The sequence below is a fragment of the Monodelphis domestica genome, chromosome 5 (genome assembly GCF_027887165.1).
Source record: "Monodelphis domestica isolate mMonDom1 chromosome 5, mMonDom1.pri, whole genome shotgun sequence".
Lineage (NCBI taxonomy): Eukaryota > Metazoa > Chordata > Mammalia > Didelphimorphia > Didelphidae > Monodelphis > Monodelphis domestica.
In genome coordinates this window covers 110,740,446-110,760,678 of record NC_077231.1, presented here as the reverse complement: position 1 = coordinate 110,760,678, position 20,233 = coordinate 110,740,446, and the positions used below count along the sequence as shown (strand labels likewise).

At 39.6% G+C, this 20,233-nt stretch overlaps 1 protein-coding gene across 1 annotated transcript in view; it reads right to left on the bottom strand.

Moving 5' to 3' along the window:
- The window catches only part of CACNA2D4 (calcium voltage-gated channel auxiliary subunit alpha2delta 4), a 169,838-nt gene that overhangs the window by 120,632 nt on the left and 28,973 nt on the right, over positions 1 to 20,233 (bottom strand). Inside the window, exons 7-17 of the mRNA XM_007503831.2 lie at positions 19,143 to 19,203; positions 17,928 to 18,078; positions 15,084 to 15,158; positions 12,369 to 12,458; positions 12,134 to 12,247; positions 11,625 to 11,703; positions 10,732 to 10,865; positions 7,413 to 7,490; positions 6,778 to 6,858; positions 6,173 to 6,247; positions 1,022 to 1,108 (exon numbers count right to left, since the gene is read on the bottom strand). Coding sequence (XP_007503893.2) covers positions 1,022 to 1,108; positions 6,173 to 6,247; positions 6,778 to 6,858; positions 7,413 to 7,490; positions 10,732 to 10,865; positions 11,625 to 11,703; positions 12,134 to 12,247; positions 12,369 to 12,458; positions 15,084 to 15,158; positions 17,928 to 18,078; positions 19,143 to 19,203 — 1,025 coding nt within the window. The remainder of the gene's footprint in view (positions 1 to 1,021; positions 1,109 to 6,172; positions 6,248 to 6,777; positions 6,859 to 7,412; positions 7,491 to 10,731; positions 10,866 to 11,624; positions 11,704 to 12,133; positions 12,248 to 12,368; positions 12,459 to 15,083; positions 15,159 to 17,927; positions 18,079 to 19,142; positions 19,204 to 20,233) is intronic.

Sequence of the window (20,233 nt, the reverse complement as noted above, 5' to 3'; positions counted from 1 at the left end):
TATTCATTATAATCATGAAAATGAAGAACACTTTTGATTTTTATCATTCTTTTCCTCTAAAAGGCTCATGAACATTCTGTCATTCCTTCTCAGAACAACCTAGTGAAAGAGGGAGGAGAGAGAGATTTTGATCTTCATTTCACAGCTTGGGAAACCAAGCATTGCGGTGTTGGGCTCCAAGCCATGTGAAATGTCTGGGGCAGAGTAAGGCAAGCCTGGAATCGAGGTATCCTCCTTCTCCTAATCATGCCACATTGAAATAGCACATTTAGACCATGCCGGCAAAATGCTTTCCCCACATCAGCCCCCACAGAAAGAAGTGGTGCAAGTGTGATGATACTGCTTTGGTTGACACATGAGGAAGCATGGGACCAGGTGGCTGGAGGACTTTGCCTACCATCCCATAGTTAGAAAGTCTCCAAGACAGGATCTGAATCCAGGTTTCCTGACTCCAATTGCTGAATTCTATCCCCTACACTATGATACCTCACATTCATATACTTATTTCTTTAGAACATCCATTCCTAAATTCAGATCTTTTTTTTTCTGCTTTGACATAAAAAAAATACTGAACCCACTTTGCTTTAAAGTGGAAATCACAAAGACTTGCTGTCTGCCTGTCCTTCTATACAGCGGAGGAGATTGAATATAAAGCTTGTGTACATAGGAACAAGGTAGTTTTTAGACATTATGGAGCAGCACAGTGAGACAGTAGATAGAGCAGTGGTTCTAGAGTCAGGAGGACCTGAGTTCAAATCTGGCCTTAGATACTTAGCTGTGTGACCCTGGGTAAGTTGCTTAACCCTTGTTAGGCTCAGTTTCTTCATCCATAAAATGAGAATAATAATAGCACCTACTTTCCAGGTTTGTAGTGGGGATCAAATGAAATAATAAGTGTAAAAAACTTAGCACCTGTTATTTAGAAAGTATTCCATAAATGTTAGGTAACTATTAGTATTGTTATCATTATTGTTGTTATATCTGAGCTTCTCTACCTTCCCCCTCCCTTTTTCTCACTCACAATTTCATCTTGGTCTTCCCATTCAACTTCAGAGAGATCCACACTATTGTAGTTGGGCTTGGGTTTCAACTTCGTTCCATCCCGGTACTGGAGTGGGCAGCAAAAAAAAAAAATCACAAGTAGGATGAAATCCTACCTTCCTGGAGCCTCCCTAGTTACTCATGAAAGCAGAGACTCCAAAACTTTGAGAAGTCAACAATTTGATCAGTATTCATTTAACAGCTACTCTGTGCAAGACACTTTATGAAGTACTGAAATAGTCTTTCAGTCGTTACACCAATATTTATTAAGCGTCTACTATGCACCAGGGACCACTAAGTGCTGGAGATACAAAAGGTGGCCAAAGGTAGTTCCTGTCCTCAAATGTTTAAATAAGAAATGGTCCCTCACACCTTTGCCCTTTATTTGGCCAGCATTATGGAGTTATGAAAAGCCTTTGTTTTAGAAAAGAAGTGAAATGAGGCTCTTTTTTTTTGTGGTGGTAAAGAACTGGAAGCTAAGAGAGAGCCTGTAAGTTGGGGAATGGTGGAACAAATGGTGATGTATGAATGTAAGGGAAAACTATTGTACTATAACAAATAATGGAAAGGATTTTTGTCAGGGAAATTGAGAAGATTCATATGAATGGATGCAATGAAGTAAACAGAACCAGACAAATTAAACAATTAAAACAACCTTGCAAAAAACAACTTTGAAAGAATTAAGAATCAACATAATATATAACTATATGAAGAAATGCTCTAGATCATTATTGATTAGAGAAATGAAAAACAAAACAATTCAAAGTTCTCATCTCATGCCTATCAGATTAGCTAAAATGATAGAAGGGGAAAATGACAAATGTTGGAAGAGATGTGGAAAAATGGGGACACTAATACACTGTTGGTAGAACTCTGAACTGGTCCAACTATTCTGGGGAGCAATCTGGAATTATGCTCAAAGAGTTATAAAACCATGTATACCCTTTGACCTAGCAATACCACTATTGGGTTAATTTCTTAAGATGATCAGTGAAAAAGGAAAAGACCTATAAGTTCTAAAATATGTATAGCAGCTTTCTTTGTGGTGGCAAAGAACTAGAAATTGAAGGGATGCCCATCAACTGGGAAAAGTTAGGTCAGCTAGATGGCTCAGTGGATAGAGAGTCAGGACTGGAAATGAGAAATCCTGGATTAAATATGACCTCAGTTTCTTGACTATGTGATCCTGGGCAAGTCACTTAACTCAAATTGTCTAGCCTTTACTACTCTTCTGCCTTGGAACCCATTCTTAGTATTGATGAAAGAGGATGATCTCTTGAGATGACCAGTGCCTGAGGGCCCTGGTGAATGTCATTTGTCTTGATTAGGGAGAATGCCCACAGACCAATTAGCTCTACAGCTGTATATAATATGCCTTCTCCCTTAGGGGTAGGACACCCTTCTATTCCAGAAAGAAGAGCACATACCTACTCCCTAGAGGAGCGGAGCCCACAGGGTGTCTTGCTCTCAGACCACAATAAGGTACTGTTTTACTGACTATGGAGAAGGTTTGAGGAAGAGTTCTTTCAAGAATGACACTAATCAACTCTTCGCCGGCATCAGTATTGATCCTAAGACAGAAGGTAAGGGTTTAAAAAAACACTATAGTCATAAGGAATGGCTAAACAAGTTGTGGTTTATGATTGTGATGGAATATTGCTGTGTCATAAGAAATGACAAGCAGGTTGATTTTAGAAAAGCATGGAAAGACTTACATGAAATTATGAAGACTGAAACAAGCAGAACCAAGAGAACATCATATATATATCAACACCAACTCTCCCTCTCTCCCTCTCCAGTGCAGAAAGAGATAGTTAGGAATTTTAATGTTAAAAACAAATTAATTCATTAAAAAATAGTCAACTCAATGACCAACCATGATTCCAGAGGCCAAATAATGAAAAATAGCCTCCTCATGACAGAGAAGTTATGAATATAATGTCTTGGACATTCTCAGATAAGAAGACCGAGCTATAAATTCTTAGCTATAGCCTGTATGGAATTTGTTTTGTTTTGCTTCTAAGAGTTTTGTTTTTATCTTTTTTTTTCTGGTATAAGATAGTGTAAGGAAGAAAAAAGAAATGCTCATTAATTAAAATGGAAAGTAATTCTATGCATAGGGGAGATTAATCTGACTATAATAGTGTTACACTGGAATGACCTAGAGGCGGGGAAAATTGTAGAAGAGATTAATGCCATTAGTTGAATGGTAAGTAGAGCCTGTTAAATAATCCATACTTTATAGTATTTCAAGGTTTACAAAATACTTTCAAGGATCACATGTGGCATCTAATGGAATTACTATTATGGCTGTTTTGCTGATGAGGAAACTGAGATTCAGAGCTCATTCCATTTCCTCTTGTTTATATAACTAATTAGTGCCGGAGCCAGGATTTGAACTAAGTCAAACACTTTCCCTCTCCTCCTTCCCCTCATGCTCCAGGACACCACATTAGAGTGGTGGCAATGAGAAGAGAGAAGAGAACATAGATTGTGAGCACTAGTTCTGCCTAAACTGAATTAGCTTTGGGGGCAGTACCATCACTTCTTTGGCTCATATTGAGAAAGAATTTGACAGGCTGCAATATTGGGTCAAAATTAGGATTGGGGACTGGACCTTTGATTTCACTGATATAGGGAAGTCTCAGAGGAGGAAACTCCCTCTGTCAATGCAGGTCAGCACCTTCTCTTCAATTTCTTATCTTCAAGAGTTGCTTAGAGCATTGAGAGATTAAGTGACTTGCCCAGGGTCACCCAGCATGTGTCTGAGAGAATTTATTTTTTATATAGAATTATCTCAATTTCTGAACTCTCTCTTTGAGGCTCAGATTCATTGCTCATTCCTTTGTTCCTAGAGAATTCAGAGAAATGCCTAACCTTGGAAAATCTCTCATTGTAGACAGGGTGGAGACCTGCTCCTTTATCTATAATCAAGAACTCTCTCTGAGGCATTTGAAAGTGTAAGCTTTTTTTTTATCCTTGCTAAATATATCATCTAGATTTGGGGTAACCTGGTTCTTAAATAAGAGAGCCACTGAAAAATCTGCTTGAGTCAATTTCTATTTTTTTAAAAACCTTTTCATCTTCTACTCAATATCGTGCATTCGTTTCAAGGCAGAAGAGTGGTAAGGACTAAGCAATGGGAATTAAGTGACCTGGCCAAGGTCACAGGATTAGGAAGCGTCTGAGATCAGATTTGAACTGAGGACCTCCTGTTGTTGAGCCTGACTCTCAATCCGCTGTGCCACTTAGCTGCCCCCAATTTATATTTTCTAGCCAAAGATCGCTGGAGCAACCTGGGCTTCAAAAGCTCCCTGACATCCATTTGCTTTTTTGTTGTTGTTGTTGAAAATTTTATTTAATTAGTCAATTTAGAACACTTTTCCTTGGTTACAAGACTCATGTTCTTTCCCTTTCCTCCCCCCACCCCTTCCTGTAGCCCACGCACAATTCTACATTGATCAGAACCTATTTCCAGGACATCCATTTTCTTAACATGCCAGAGAGGGTATGCTGTCCATGTTTCTCTAGTTGTTGGACTTTGGCCCATTTGAAAGTATGGTGGCTAAGCCATGTTTCTCTGGCTGGTGAAAGCTGGGGGTGTCCTTATTTAAGCAAAGACCCACCTCCCCTGGGATAAAGTAATGAGGGAAGAATTGAGGTCTCTAAGTCCACCTCCTTGTTGGAAATATCCACCTATAGACTTAAGGGCCATGCTGTCTGGCCAATCAGAAAGAGGAGGCAGCTTCCCATAAAAGCCAAAGTCAGGCTGGCCTGAGCACTTTTGTGGAAGAAGCTGGCGAAAGATGGGGTCTTTGTTAGCAGATGCGTCTGTAAATAATGCCATTCTGGGGGGAGTGGTCTCACATTGGATACTGGTTAAAATCCAGATGCAACAGTCAGAGGAGGATTGAACCAGGTCTTCTTGGCTTTGAGACCATCTCTCTAATCACCACTCTGTCTCTCATTCAATCAAATGAAATCTAAAGGGATCAATGCAAAGTCTTGAGTTAAAAAACCTCCCCTTTATAAGTTCAAGACTGGGGAGGCATGGCTAGTCAGTGATTCTGTGAGAAAGATCCAGACAATTTGGTAGCTTGTAAATGCTATAAGTAGGAGGTTAATGCAGTTTCAGGCGGTATTAAGAGAGGAAGAGCATCCTGCAGTAAGGATAATTTCACTGTTCTCTTTCCTGGTTGGATCACAAATAACATAATGTCCTGTTGCGGGAGCCATATTTTATAGCAAAGAAAGCTGCAATGAAGATGATGGAAGATCATGGGCAAATGCCAGATTTGGGGCATCTCTGGGGATCCCTATGAAAAGAGAAGACGACTGGGCATGGCTTTACAGGGGGCTTAGACCTGGATGGTTTGGCTCCAGAGCCAAGAACTGGAAGAAAAGAGTGAAAGTTAGAAAGAAGAAAATTTAGGGTTGATACCAGGAAAAGCTTCCTAATAATTCCAGCTACCTGGAAGTAGAATGATCTCAGTATTCCCTTTGTGAGGTCTTTTTAAGGAAAGGCTGAGCATCCTTCTGCCAGTTATAGTTTGGAGAGAATCCTTTTTGAGGAATAGGTTGTACTAGATGGTCTCTGAATTCCCTTCTAATTCTGAACTTGTGTGATTCTGTGGATTTTCAGACTATTAAAAAACTTCCCTGTCTTTGTCATGGGCTGCCTCTGGACCGATGCATGTATACTGAATATTCATGACACAGGAACATTTTCCCCACAGAATGGCAGCCCTCCCAGGGCATGTTCTGGTTATATAATTTCTGGATTCCCAGAGGGAAGTACAGTGATGTAAGTAGGTTATGGAAATAGAAGCATGAAGAGCATAGGGACTGCTTGCTAGGGGATGTCTGCATCTTGTCATTTAGCATTTAGGTATATAGTCTCTTGAAAGGTTCATTGGTTTGTTGTTTTTTTTTATGCTCTAGTCTTATATTTAAACTAGGTAATTAGCTTCTAGAGGGAAGGGTCTATGACTCATATTTTCTTATATCCCTTACAGTGTTTAGTGCAATATTGGGGACATGATAGTTACTAAAAAAACACTGATTACTTGATTCCATGAACTAACCCAATTGCCCAGTGTGGGTCTCAAAGCACATACATACATGTACCTACCAAGGGTCGGAGGTCAGGATGTGAAAGGATGTAGCCATTGTTAGTGTTGAGAAAGGCATAACCGTGCACCCCTAGCTGTAAAAGAAAGGTGTGACATGTATTCATCTTGCTCTTTCATTTGGGTAGTTGGGCTGGGTATGGACAGCACCACCGTAAGAGGAAAAAGAGCTCTTGATGGAGTAGACCTATTCCTAGCTTCTTCTTTTCATGTTCTATACATAGATATAAGGGTAATAATGATAATATTTTATCTTCTCCTAAAAACTTTCCTGCCAGGAGCTCCAAGAACTTGTGGGCTATAATTTCATTCATTCTCACAATAGGATTATAAATTAGGGAAAAGAAAGTGATGAAATGGGCACAGAAGGGAAAGAACTTGCCTAAATTCTTGCAAGTCAGAAGCAAGTTAGCCCCAAGTGCTAATTCCCTGATATTTCTTTAGATAAATAGATGGAGGGGAACTTAGTTTTTGCCTAGATCTGGCTGCTTCTGCTTAGAGATATTGGTAGAGTCCAAGGCTGCAAAGTCAAAATGGAGTGATTTACACAATAGTTGATTATTTTTCCTACGGGGAGCCAGCCTTTTGCCCCAGCCCAGGAGCTTACCTTATATCGGGGAGCCAGCTTCAGAAGCTCTCTAAGAGGCACATCTGAACCCACCACACCTAGGAGGATGCCATGAGATCTCTGAAAGGGTAAACACTAGATTTAAATTTTGGTTCAATTCAGGAATACGTGCTAAATCTCTATGATGTGCCAAGCACCATGGAAGTGGAGCTTGGGGTAGATACAAAATTTAGATAAGACACAGTCCCTGCCTTCAGGGGACTTATAGTCTAATGTGGAGATTGGAATGGTCAGTTAGTCATCTTGGACAAAGTTTAGACTAGAAACTTGGCTCTAGAAGAGACTTTTGGAGACTTAGTTTTACATTCCCAGAATTAAATGTAGGGGCCATAATTAGGATCAGCAGAATAAGCTCATTTCTTGTGAAGATGGGGAAAAAATTAATTACACTTCAAGAAGAATTTTCTGGCTGGTGGAAAAGAAAGTGAGGTAGGATGTGGAATTTTGATTTTTCTTGGTTGTGGGTTCCACCCAAAAGAGGGTGTAGAGATGTTTATTAGGTCCTAGTAATTGAATAACTAGCTGCAAAATCTGATCAGTAATCCACTATGGTCATTTCAGTAGACCTGCCCACCATAAGCTCCACTTGTAGGCATCCTAGGACTGCTACTTACTGTCTCATTCTTTTTGCTGAAGACTGGCATGGCCACTGTGGTCATAAGCAATAGACTCTGGGGCTGCAGTGCAAAGAGCTGCCAGGGAGAAGAGAGCAAAAATCGAGAGGTTAGGACTGAGAAATTCCACAGGTGCCCAAATCAAGAACATTTGTGCTGCTGCAGAGGAGATGGCACTGATGGCGATTACAGAGGTGCCACCTCTACTATGGATGAGGAAGATAGGAAGTAAGTCTCATTCAAGAAGGTGACTGCCATCCTGCTAATCAGGAGTGATGGAACCAATGCTGCATCTCAAACAAATTTGAACTTCTTAGTGAGGAAATGTCAATAGATCTGAGATTCGGGGGGAGGAGGGAGATCATTTACAATCTGCTTTAGTCAAAGCACAGACACAAATCTTAGAATCTCAGTACTCTCAGCCAAGCTCGCATCCCAACTGTTGAAAGCCTTCTGAAGTACTGGCAACATACAAGTGATTTTTGTGGAATACAGATGGGACATGCATATACAGAAAATAACAAAGATGTACCACCATGTGAGCACCCAAAGAATTCCATATTTAAGTGTAGATCAAACACATGGACATTCTGCAGGTACAAACCACAGCACGAACACAATCAAAGGAAAAATAGTACCAACACTGGCTTGGGAACTACCTATTAGAGAGACCTACTTATATAGTAAGCCACAGCAACACAAATACATGTCACTAGACAGTCAAGTGTTCCACTAATCACTCAGTCATAAGACATACATATATAAATACCATCTCTTTCCCTCCACTTAGGACCCAAGATTTGGGGTCTCCCTTAACAAACCAGACTGTATCAGGGAATGCCTGACTTTCCATTTCACCTGCCATACTAACACTTCACTGAGGTCCCTTCTACTATGCAAAGAAAGAAATTCACACCTTTTTTTGGCAATAGAAAGATTCTTAGAAAGTTGTGTGTTGGGAGACTTCTTACAAATGGAATCACATTCTGAATTCACTAGTAGTTAATTCTTTGAGGAAATTGCTGTGAGTTCTTTTGGAAGGTAAAGAATCCTTTGTGATGTGTCTCCCTAATTTCTGTTTTGTAGATGAATGATTTCCATACCTGGCTTATTTTTAATTGGTGGCACATTTATACATCATATGGCCTGGTCTAATGTCAAGGGACTGGACTATGAATCTATGAAAAGGAAGCATTTCTCTCCTTTTTTAGTTTTTGATGCATTTGTTCAGACAATATTAGCTTCATTCTTCCTCTTGTCTGGCCCTCTCTAATGGGATTAGGTACAAAAACCCATGTTTACTGGCACCTGATCTAAAATTCTAATCCATTCCTTTCCCTGCTAACTATGGACATCTGCCAAAGTGGGGGCATATGTGTGCCTCCCTTTTGTCAATACAGAGGCAAAGCCCTAGAGTTGCATTAACTAAGGTTACTCCCAAAATTCACAGAGAAGACTCAGAAAAGGAAGGCACAAACCAGAGAAAGAAGAGAGTGGGGTTTCCAGGAGAAAAACCCAGGAGAATTAAAAAAAATTGTAGATAGGTAAAGGAGGAGAAATGGCTATATTTTAAAGATAAAGGCAGAAGAAGGAAAAAGGAGAAACACTGATAAGGAACATGTTTAATACGACAGAAAAGCTTGGGCAGACAATGTCTAGAACCATCTCCTTAAGTTATAAGGCATCATAGCTTCCTTCTCTGACATAGGGCCCCATCTTCCTGAGTTCCTCTCCTGATTCACCTCAGGGGCTGGCCACTGGCTGCTAAAGAGCCTACAATTCCAACTTTGCCCATCACAGTCTTTCTTTGACTCATTGTTCATGAACCCAGGGACAACTATTTCCTTGACAGTTCCCCCATCACACAGACAGACAGACATTCACACAGGAAGGAAAAACCACACTTAGTGCACTACAGAGGTTGTTACCTCCTCAGACTGTGGCAGCTTAGGTACAGCATGGATGAAGGGAGGAGCAAATAATGTGAGAAAATGGAAAGCATGAAATATGGTGGCAGAGGAGACTAAAGCAAAATGAAGGTGCCTTCAATGAGCCAATAAGTATTTATGGAACACTTCCTGTTGAGCAACATCAAAAGATCAACAATTTAGGGAGAAACTGGTCCACATGGGGTGTCTCTCCATCCCAAAGAAGAGTGCACCATGGGAACAGCAGATGAACAGTTTTAGGAAAACATCTTCAAGACCCTCTCCTTTGGGATGAGTGTCTTAAAGGTAGATTCATCAGACTTTGGGGTAGAATAAACAACTTTATTCACAATGAACAAATAAGAGGCAAAACTGAGGAAGAGGCAAGAAAATCCTTGCCTTTGGTCAATTAATCAAGTAATTACTAAATGTACCAGGTGCATGTTAGGAAGACAAGTACAATGCAAACTACTGCTAAGGAACCTATTTGTAGCATGTCGTAAATAAAACTGGGTGGAAACCTGGTGATTTTCTCTTTTACTAATACAACATGGTAAGTTAATCCCTTTCTCTAAGGAGGAGGCTGCCTAGGTATTAGATCTGCCTTGGAAAGATCCAAGAAGTATCTCCTTCCATACTTCAAATAGCTCCTCCACAACACCACTTGAAATTTCAGCCATAAAGATTTTTTTAATCTTCTAGTGGAAAGAGAAAGGAACTTCTTTTAAAATACTCTTAGAGGGGGCAGCTGGGTGATTCAGTGTATTGAAAGCCAGGCCTAGAGATGGGAGGTCCTGGGTTCAAATCTGAACTCAGATACTTCTTAGCTGTGTGACCCTGGGCAAGTCACTTAATCCCCATTGCCTAGTTCTTACTGCTCTTCTGCCTTGGAGCCAATTGGCTCCAAGACAGAAGGTAAAGATTTTAAAAAATAAAATAAAATATTCTTAGGAAGAGCTGACATCTGGCTCTAACTCCTTAATGTCACTTAATTTATCTAATATGAGAGAACACCTAGGAGAATATGAATTTTGATGAGGGGAAGAGGTAGAGAACAATTTCAGTGCAAGGTATAGCTTAGAGAAGATTAGTCTGAGTGGCATGCTAGGGTAGTAAACCTCCAAATAGCTATAGAGCATCATTGGATGCTCTTCCCTAGATTCCCTAGAATCTTGGGGTGGGAAGAAATACCAGGAAGTATAAGAGGAACCCCAATGAGAGGAACTGGAGAGCAGTGATGGCAAGCTTCAAAACTTTATCCAGGGCAAACCCTACTCACCTACTTCTTGTTTTGGGAATCCAGATTTTCTGTGTGTGGCTAAGTGGAAGGGATAATCATGAGCCTCAATTCACTGCCTTTGAAATAGTCTCTATTCTCTGAGGCCCTTTACCTTGCTGTCCATGTATGCTTCAGTCCAGATGATGTCATGGTCATGGTTAATGACCATGGGGCGGCTGAGCACATGCAAGTACTCCATCACGTTTTCCTGGACGTCTGCCAGGGTGGAGATCTGGGTGTAGTAGCCTAAGGAGAAGGAAGAGCCCCTCAGTCACCTCCAGCCTTTCTCACCCTGAACATTACCTTTTTATACATCTGGTTGGGGATTAGTTTGGGCATGGAATGGAGAAGGAATTGGGGTACAACTGGACTCAAGGCAGTCTCTGAAGATGGCAAAGGCAGAGTTTTTATATGAAAGGTAATTCTAAACAGAATGGAGACTGTGGTTGCCCTTTATATTGCGTTCTGAACCAGAGAAAGTAGGATAAATTTCATTAACCAATTAATCAATAAACATTTATCAGGCATCTATGAGCATTAGCTAGATGGCACAGTAGAGAGAGTGCCAGGCCAAGGATCTAGAAGACTCATATTCCTGAGTTCAAATCTTGTCTCTCTCTGTGTGTATATTATTTTGCATATATAAATATGCATGTATGAAATATATACACATATGTATGTGTTGTGCATGGATATATGTATACAGCTAGGTATGTGTACATATATGTATATATGTGTATATATATGTGTGTATATATAAAACCTTAGCTGTGTAACCTTGAGTAAAGTTCACTTAACCCTGTTTGCCTCTGTTTCCTCATCTGTAAAAAAACAACAATGGCCCCCATTAAACTCTACTCATTCCCACCTCCTTTGATAGGTCTGTTCTTACCATTTCTGCTTAGTGGGCTGATATTATGGCTGGTCCCATGTCTGATCCCTAATATAAAAGAACCTTTCATTGCTTGTGTTGATTTGGAGACCCTCTAATAACTGGCTACATACCTTTGTTGTTGCATGCAATCCACTTCATCCTGTCAGCAAAAGTGACTTCTCTTCCAATGAGATAAGTAAAAACTCGGACCTGATCAAGAGGAAGAAAAAAACCAAAACACCTAGATTGCCTGGGTTTTCTGAGTTAATCAGTCACTAAGAGAACTTCTGGCTTTATTATTATGATTGCTTACTTACTTGGCACTTAAATATTAAGTAAAATGTTTTATGATTTTTAATTCCTCAATGCTTCTCCTGTCTTCTCCCATCCCCTTCTCCCATTTCCCCAATATGGAGAGTAGAAAACTGAAACATTGAAAAAACTGGTGAAAAAGCTTCTGACTAAAGAAGAAATTGAGGATGGGGAGCTAAAGGGAGTTAGCAGCAGAGCTGCAGATTGATGGCCTTTTGGTTTTGAAGCCCTTTACCTTACATCCTTTTCTGTTCCACCTTCTAGACCAGCATCCTCTAGATCAAGGGTGGCAATTATTCCTCTACCCCTTCCCCATTTAGAAATTAACCTTGCGATCAGGCCAATTATACTTTTCAAATACAATCTCGTAGTCCTCCACTGCCCCATCAGTGATCAGCATGATGGCTTGGTTACAAAGGCCTCCTCGTCCATCTTCTCGGAACTGTAAGGACAAGGGCAAGGGAAGGAAATGGAAAACCCACCATATTATGTTTCCTTTGTTCTCCCTGGTTTCTTTTCCATGTTTCCCACTCTCCACCCCACATACAACATGGCGCCTCAACCTGCATCAGGATCTTGAAGGCTTCACTCAGGGCCTTGTCCACAATTCCCACACCCTTGACCATCAACTCTTCCACAAGCTGCTTGAAATGCTGGCAAAAGAAGAGGGAGATAGAGAAACCACACCAAGTTTAATCATATGGAGACAGCATGAGAATAGGGTAGGAGAAAGCAAGCTATCTACTACTAGCCTGGGTGAGGCAACACTGGTATTGAGGCTAAGGCTTCACCAGTGACTAGTTAAATTGGCTTTGATTTATGACCATATTCAAATAGCCATTTCCCAAATACATTGGTCATGAGAATGAGGAGTGAGGGTACAAATGGCTCATTATAAACACTCTACTAAGAGATGGCCAGCCTGAGTCAGCATCAACTCACCTTTTATGTAGTTTCAGGTCAATGATAGTCATGACATCTCCAGAGCATTCTCTGTGATTATGGTCTATTATAGAGAGAATTTTCTGAGGCACCAAAGGGCTTGATAATGGGACCAGGTGGGAAACAAAGGTACAAGGAAGAGTAAAACCCAAATCTCTTGTCCTTTAATCCACTGTTTTCACTACCAAACTTGTGAGCAAACTCATATTTGGGAATCAGGCCAAAGTCCCATGTGGTTCATCCCCCAAAATGTAGTTTTAAGCTTTAATGACTTAAAACTGTACTAATATTTTTGGGACAACACACATATTTGTATATATGTACACACATACATACATATGTCCACATATTTATAAATATACATTCATATTTATATTTATGTATACATACACACATTTACCCACATACACATTTGTGTATATGCATATATATTAATATTTTTAAACATGCATGAACATATACATATGTCATATATCTATATACACACATTTATGTATAAAGATGTATCCAAAATTGTACCTAATTTTTTTGAAAGTTGTTTATGCATTTTTTAAACCACTGACATTTATTGATCTCCCAGTCCCTTTTCCCTCACTAAAAAACTCTCACCACAAAGAACAATTAAGTAAAAATGACACAGAGACTATATCTGGCAGGATATGCAACATTTATCATCTATAGTCCCTCCTATCCTTCTTCCAAGAAGAACATCATCTCTCTACCCTGAACTAAGATTTTAAAGAGCTTCTCTCAAGAGTCCAAAATTAAATAGTTTTAATTTCTCCTGCTCTCTTTTATCCTTAGGTGCCCTTATTTAGAGATTCATAAAAATCTTAAGAGCTGGAAGGGGCCATAAATTACTATCTAGTGCCATCCTTTCATTTTATAAATGAGGAAACTAAAGGTCAGGGACTTGGCCAAGTTGCACTAAGAGAGGCAGAAATGGGACTGCATTTTAGGTCAGTGATTATATTTTGACAAAAAAAAAAGACTAAAATGGTCCCAAAACCCAATTCAGGAAAGAGAAGGTGGAGTGGTAAGGGCTACCTAGATAATTACAAATTGGACAATCAGTCTGTTAGTTCACTGATGTATTCAACAAATATTGATTAGGTACTTACTGACTCTATGCAAGGTATTCTTCTAGATACATCAAAATATCTCTAATTTCATAGAGTGAATATTTTCTCCACCTTAAGCCACCCTCAACCCCCATACAGAGTACAGAGACACTCAAAATATATATAATTTCATGGGAGAGGGCATAGGTGCTTTCTCTACCATCCCCTTCAAACACAGTGCACAAATCCTCTAAGCCTAGAAGATGATACTTATGAGATGCTGAGATAAAGAAATTCATCATCAGTGGTGATGAGGTCCTAGAACAACAGAGCCTATCACTGTGCCCATACTTGGAGCCTTTCCAGAAGCTTGGGGCCCTCTGCTAGACTTTGTGTTCCACTTTGAGAATACAGCTGGGGGAGATTTAAGATTAAACAAAACTCCACATCCTACTTTGGTGGGATTTTTAATCTCATAGTCAACTAGTATCTTACAAATTGACTATTCTAATTAAAGAATGATTAAAATTTGTCTTCATTTCTTCTCTAGAGAAGCATTTGATATTTGCTTTGGGTAAATGGGTAGTTGGTTTGCCAAAGAGCAGTGTTGTATTCTTTTCCAGAGAATTATACAACCTTTTATCATATAAGAATAAATGCAAGTTTGAGAGAGAAACAGAATCTCCACTGATCTAACCCTACAGAGAGAGCATTTGCCCTAGTCTGGACACTGTGGGTAGCTGAGAAAGATAAAGCAATTCCATGTTGTCCATAGTTCCTCTGGTTTGCTTTTGACGCTGTTTGTATTGCAGTCCCAACCCTCTTTACTGCTGAAACAGCAAGGACTGTCCTATCTTCTAAGGATTAATGAAAAATAGTGAACCTGAAGAGCCTTTCCTGCCCAACAACAGGCTCTATCCAGTCAATGGATAGATACTCTTTCCTCTTTTCCTATCTTGGGGGGCTCCCAGCAACAACCCTGTCTAATCCTTGAATTCAAGCATAAATGTCTGAATGTTCATCATCAGTAATTCACCATTTGAGTGAAATGCCAAGAACTACTCAAAGGGAGTATAGAGGGCTGAGAAATGTTACAGATGTCTGTATCTGGGAACGTTGTGGGGATAACCTTGCATTGGTGAAGGTAGGATCCTCTTCACTTGGTTTCCCCATTATGTTATTTCCTTTTTGAACAAGAATGTTTTCCTGGTGGTTATGCTTTAGGGCTCTGGTTTGGTTTATGGTAGCACTAACAGTTTGACCCACAACACTCACCTCTCGATTGTCTCTATCAGCCTGGACGAGAATCCCTTTAAAACAAGGTTCCACATAATGAATATAATCATTATACTGTAGCCAGTAGGAAGGAACAATGTAGAGGAAAGGAAAAGAATGAAACAAGGTCAGTTGAATCAATCTCCAATGAAACTAAGGTGGTCTGCAGAATCAAACTCGGCCAAGTAACCTGGGGATACTTGTGCCTTACTGCCCTTTGCCAAACTTTGCTTGGCATGTGAGTCCTGGATATTCTCTCTCTACCCACCTGACATCACAGAAATTTGCCTTAATATGGATGTTGTCTCACCTTGGAAAAACTGAGAAAAATAATTCCTGTGGAGCAAATTTACCTGGTCTTTATAGCAATGACTCAAGAGGGAGGCATCATGATATAGTAAATAGATGGTTAACCCTTAGATTCAGAAAGACCACAGACCAAGTCCTGATTTGGACACTTTGTGACCATGGACTTAACTTCTTAACTTCTCAGTGTTCTGGCAACTCTTTAAGGCTATTGCAAATAGCTTGTTAATCTGCAGTAACTGAGGGAATTCTCTCTTAATGAAATCACAGAGTTGAACTAAAAGGGAAAAAAACCAAGCAAATTATTAGAGTAGCTTTTAACATTAATGGTAAAGTACCCTTCAATTAGCAATCACTTAGCAACATATATGAAGAGCTAGAAGACCCTAGAGTCGTCTAGTTCAGTGGCATTAAACTTAAATAGAAATGGAACCACTAAACCATACATAAGGATCCCTGAGCTATACATTGATTTAGAAAAACATTTTTACATAATCAATTTTCTATTTCATTTTAGTTATATTATTTTTCTAAATATACTCCAATTACATTTAAAACTGATTCTGGCAGCACTAAGTACATTTCTCTTCCCCTCATATTTGATACCTCTGATTTAGTTCAATCCTCTCATTTTTTAGACGAGGAAACTGAGGCCAGAAATTTTCCTAAAGTCATTCACATACTAAGTGACTAGGGTAGGTTATAAACTCCAGTCCTCTGACTCCTATTCCAGAGCTTTTTCAACCACACCATAATCTCAAAGCAATTTATGTGCAATATTCCAGTTATAATTATATGGGCTTAAGTATAGTTGGCAGCATGTGACTTACCTATTTCTGCTTCTATCTAATCTTAAGGATAAAATCTTCAGATGAAACATGGTCTAGGCACTCTTACTTCTTATTCCTCAAAGGCTAAAGTAGCCCTGCAATAATAGGGAAGATGACTTCTCATCTCTTTCCTAATCTCCTATTCTGAGTCCATCTTTTTTTTTTATTGCTACAGATTTGAGGAACTTTTGTTTGTTAAATAGGGAAGGGAATATGAATTAACCTTTTCTTATACAGAAAAAATTTAATTCTGAGTCACTTTGGTATTTTTTATTTGTTTTTGGCCCAAGTCAGAAAAGGGGAGATATCCAGAAATAGTACAATGGTCTACATTGATTCTGACTAGTATCAGCAATGATAATATCAAGAATGAATGCTTCCCTTTTGTATTGCTCTTCCCATCAGAGAAGGCTAGGGATGGAGTGGAGAGGAGACCAACTGAAGTTCTATGATAGGAGTATATATATATATATAAAATATACACTCCTCATCATCAACATCAATATATATATATTCTTTTTCTAGTGAATGCCAGAAACTTGATGAGTATATCCTTTCCGTGACTACTACAGTCACAGAAATAGGGATACAATATGGGCTTGGGTGTTAGGACTTTAAAATGATAAAAAAGCTGGAAAAGGTGATGTTTGAGGAAAATATCATAGATTTGGAGGATCTAGTCATTCTCTGCCCAATCAATCATTCAACCTAATATAAGACTAACCAGAAGGAAGATTCTGAAGTCAGTAAGATTTGATTTTGGCACTCTCTTCCCTTACTAAATACCCAATGTTTCCATGATACCAATAATAACTATTATTAGTATCTAATTAGTACTTAGTTATTAGTATCTAACTAACTCTAATAATGCTGATTATTAGTATTACAGAAACATGGGTATTTAGTGAGTCAGTTTACAGAGTGTTTTCTTCACTATTGCCCTTTGAGAAAACTAGGGCATGATGCTCCTTAGCTTCCTAGTATTGTGCTACCTGGAGCTGACTTCCTCCCATAGGACCCCTCCTCTGAATGTTTCTCCTCCCACTCCTATTCCAATTATTTGTCCCTTGCTCCCTCTTGCTGGTATATGTGATAATGAACAATGGTATTAATGAGTCAATGTCTTGACCCTCCTGGGCAATATATTTATGCTTCATCAGGAACTTTTTTGAGACTGCCTTTTTTCAAAGGACGGAATCTTGGGGCGTTCAGACACTATACTATGGTGTAGGAAAGCCTTCCAGTAACTTTTGTTAAAGGGATGGCTGCCTACTAGGTCCTAGTTCCTCTCCCCCATTCCTTTGCACATTTATCACAACTGCTCTGTAACTCTTCCTCCCTTCCTTTCTTTTTCTCTCTCTCTGTGTGAATGAAGGTCCTTAGTCACAACACCATTGGGAAGTTCTAGAACACAGACACATTGAGGTTTTGCCTCTTATAGGCTCCTTATTCCAGGATGGCTAGACCAGATAAATAGTAAAGGAAATAGGTTTTGGGATGGAATCATTCTAAATCAGGAATATGACATCAGTCTAGAGGACAAGGGACGGGAAACTGGGGGTGAACTGAGATCTATTGTAGAGGTGTCAGGAGACATGCTATAATAATGGGTTCTTATATGGTCTAGACATCATTCTAGAGCAGGGAGGGCAGGACTGTTCTAGAGCAATTGGGTAAATGCTGTTCTAGAACAGGAGGGTATAGTCACCGCAATGATATTGACAAAGTCATTCTCCCCCAGGGTGTCCAAGATAGTGGTGATGGTATGCTTGGCAATGGCCATCTGCAACCCCTTCATGCTACCACTCACATCCACCAGAATCACAATATCCTTGGGAGAAGTGGCAGCTTGGATGTACCTTTGGAAAGAAGATAGAAGGAGGAAGAGAGGGGAGGAATACAGAGGGAAAGACACACACATGGGAAAACCAGAGAGCTATATGCATCAACTGAGAAAGGACTATGAATTGTTCTTGTTCAGACACTGTCCTGGTCCATAGAACATCTGGACAAGATGCTGAACAACAGTACAAGAGATTATGCTCCAAAATTACTAGCATGGATATTCTAGTTTAGAGTAATTGGGAACATGGGAATATACTAAACCAAATTGGTCTAAAGCAGCGGTTCTCAACCTCTCAGTTTGTAGCAATGAGAATACATAATGCATATCAGATATTTACATTCCAAATCATAACTGTAGCAAAATTACAGTTTTCAAGTAGCCATCAAAATAATTTTTCGGTTTGGGGTCACCGCAACATGAGGTCATGGCATTAGAGATTGAGAACCACTGATTTGGAGAATGAAAGAAAGGACAAACCCAAGCAACGGTCCTGGATCTGTCTGGTTGAGCTTGGTGTAAGAATCCCATTGGGGTTCTTATACATCGTAAAGGGAGAGGGCAGCTTTTTGAATGAAAAATTTTAATTCTACTCTTATTGATGCTAAAAGGCAAAATCCTGTCCCAAGAATCTTTTCTGTTCTTTTCAGCCTGAATCTGATAGTCTTTTCAGAAGGCACAAAAAGGGTGGGTGGGGAAGAAGTATGTAGGGGAAGATTCAGGGTCCAGCTAGGGAATATTTCAATAGAGATAGTATGGGTGGGTGTTTGGGTGGAGATCAAACCATGTGAGTGAGAAGAGGCTACAGTAAGAAGAATTTCATGGGTGAAAAGAGGCAGTTGGATGGGAATTCTTATCTCCCTCTCTTCTTTCTTAATGCAGGCACCATTTGAATATAAACTCATTACGAGCAGAGACCATGAATGTTGCTTTTGTCTTTGAGTCTCCAGAGCAAAGTTGACAGTAGGTGCTTAATAAATGCTTGTTTATTGATCAAAAAATGGGGAAGCTAAATGCATAAGGCTGTTGGAGATAAACTAGAAGGGGGATAGAGACCTCTCCTAAGAAACAAGCTCTCACCATCCTCGGTTCCTGCAATCGAAGGTAATGACTCCACTTTCCTCAGGGGTCCACTTTATACCTGGAGAGAACAGAACTGGGGCTCTTTCATCTGCTCAAGGAAGCAGACTCAGAACCATAGCTCATGCAATGACATTCAGAATATCCATTATCTTCTTTATTTAGCAATGGTCAAGCTCGAACTAGGACTTAGCCTTTGAATTGCAAATGATGCACAGGTGGTAGCCCTGTGGAGAGTGACAATGGATGTAGAAAAAAATGAAGACATTTTCCTTTGCTACTGACTTCTTCCTCTCCCAACTACCAGACACAGAATGTCTTGACTTCCCTTCTCTGGTTACCTTGTATAAGAATTGCTATCTTTTAAAATATCAGTATGTAATCTCTCCTCCAATAATCTCCTTGAAGGAAAGAATCATATTTTTGTCTTTGTATTCCCTTGGAACTTAACAGTCACTTACAACATATTAACTGATCCATTCTCTGGTTACTGAAAGAATTAATGTCTTCTTGGACTAGAGAAAGACATTATGTTGTGATCAAGAGGTTACAGTCCCATTATATTTTGTCCTTGTCAGATCTTCTTATATTCTGTTCAGTTCTGGTGCTACATTTTTAGGAGAGGAATATTGATGAACTGGGCTTAACATAGAAGAGGGCAAAGGGGATGATCAAATGTCTAGAAACCATTTCAATAATGGTCACAAGGACTTAGGATCATGGGTGTAGAGCTAGAAGGGACTTGAGAGGTGATGTAGTCTAACCTCCCACATTTTATGGGTGAGGTAACTGAAGCACAGAAACATTAAGTGACTTACATGAAGTCATTCAGGTAGACTTGTAATACCGAGTTCCTCAGTTCATTGTAATGTTCAAGATGAGGCTTTAAGATGGATATTTTGCAGTAGAAGGGACTTCTTAATTAACTAGAAGGTTGTCCTAGATTTCTTTTTTTAAAATTTATTTTATTTAGTCAAATTAGCACATTATTCCTTGGTTACAAGAATCATATTCTATCCCTCCCTCCCCTCCCCCTACCCTTTCCATTGCCAACATGCAATTCCACTGGGTATTACATGTGATCTTGATTA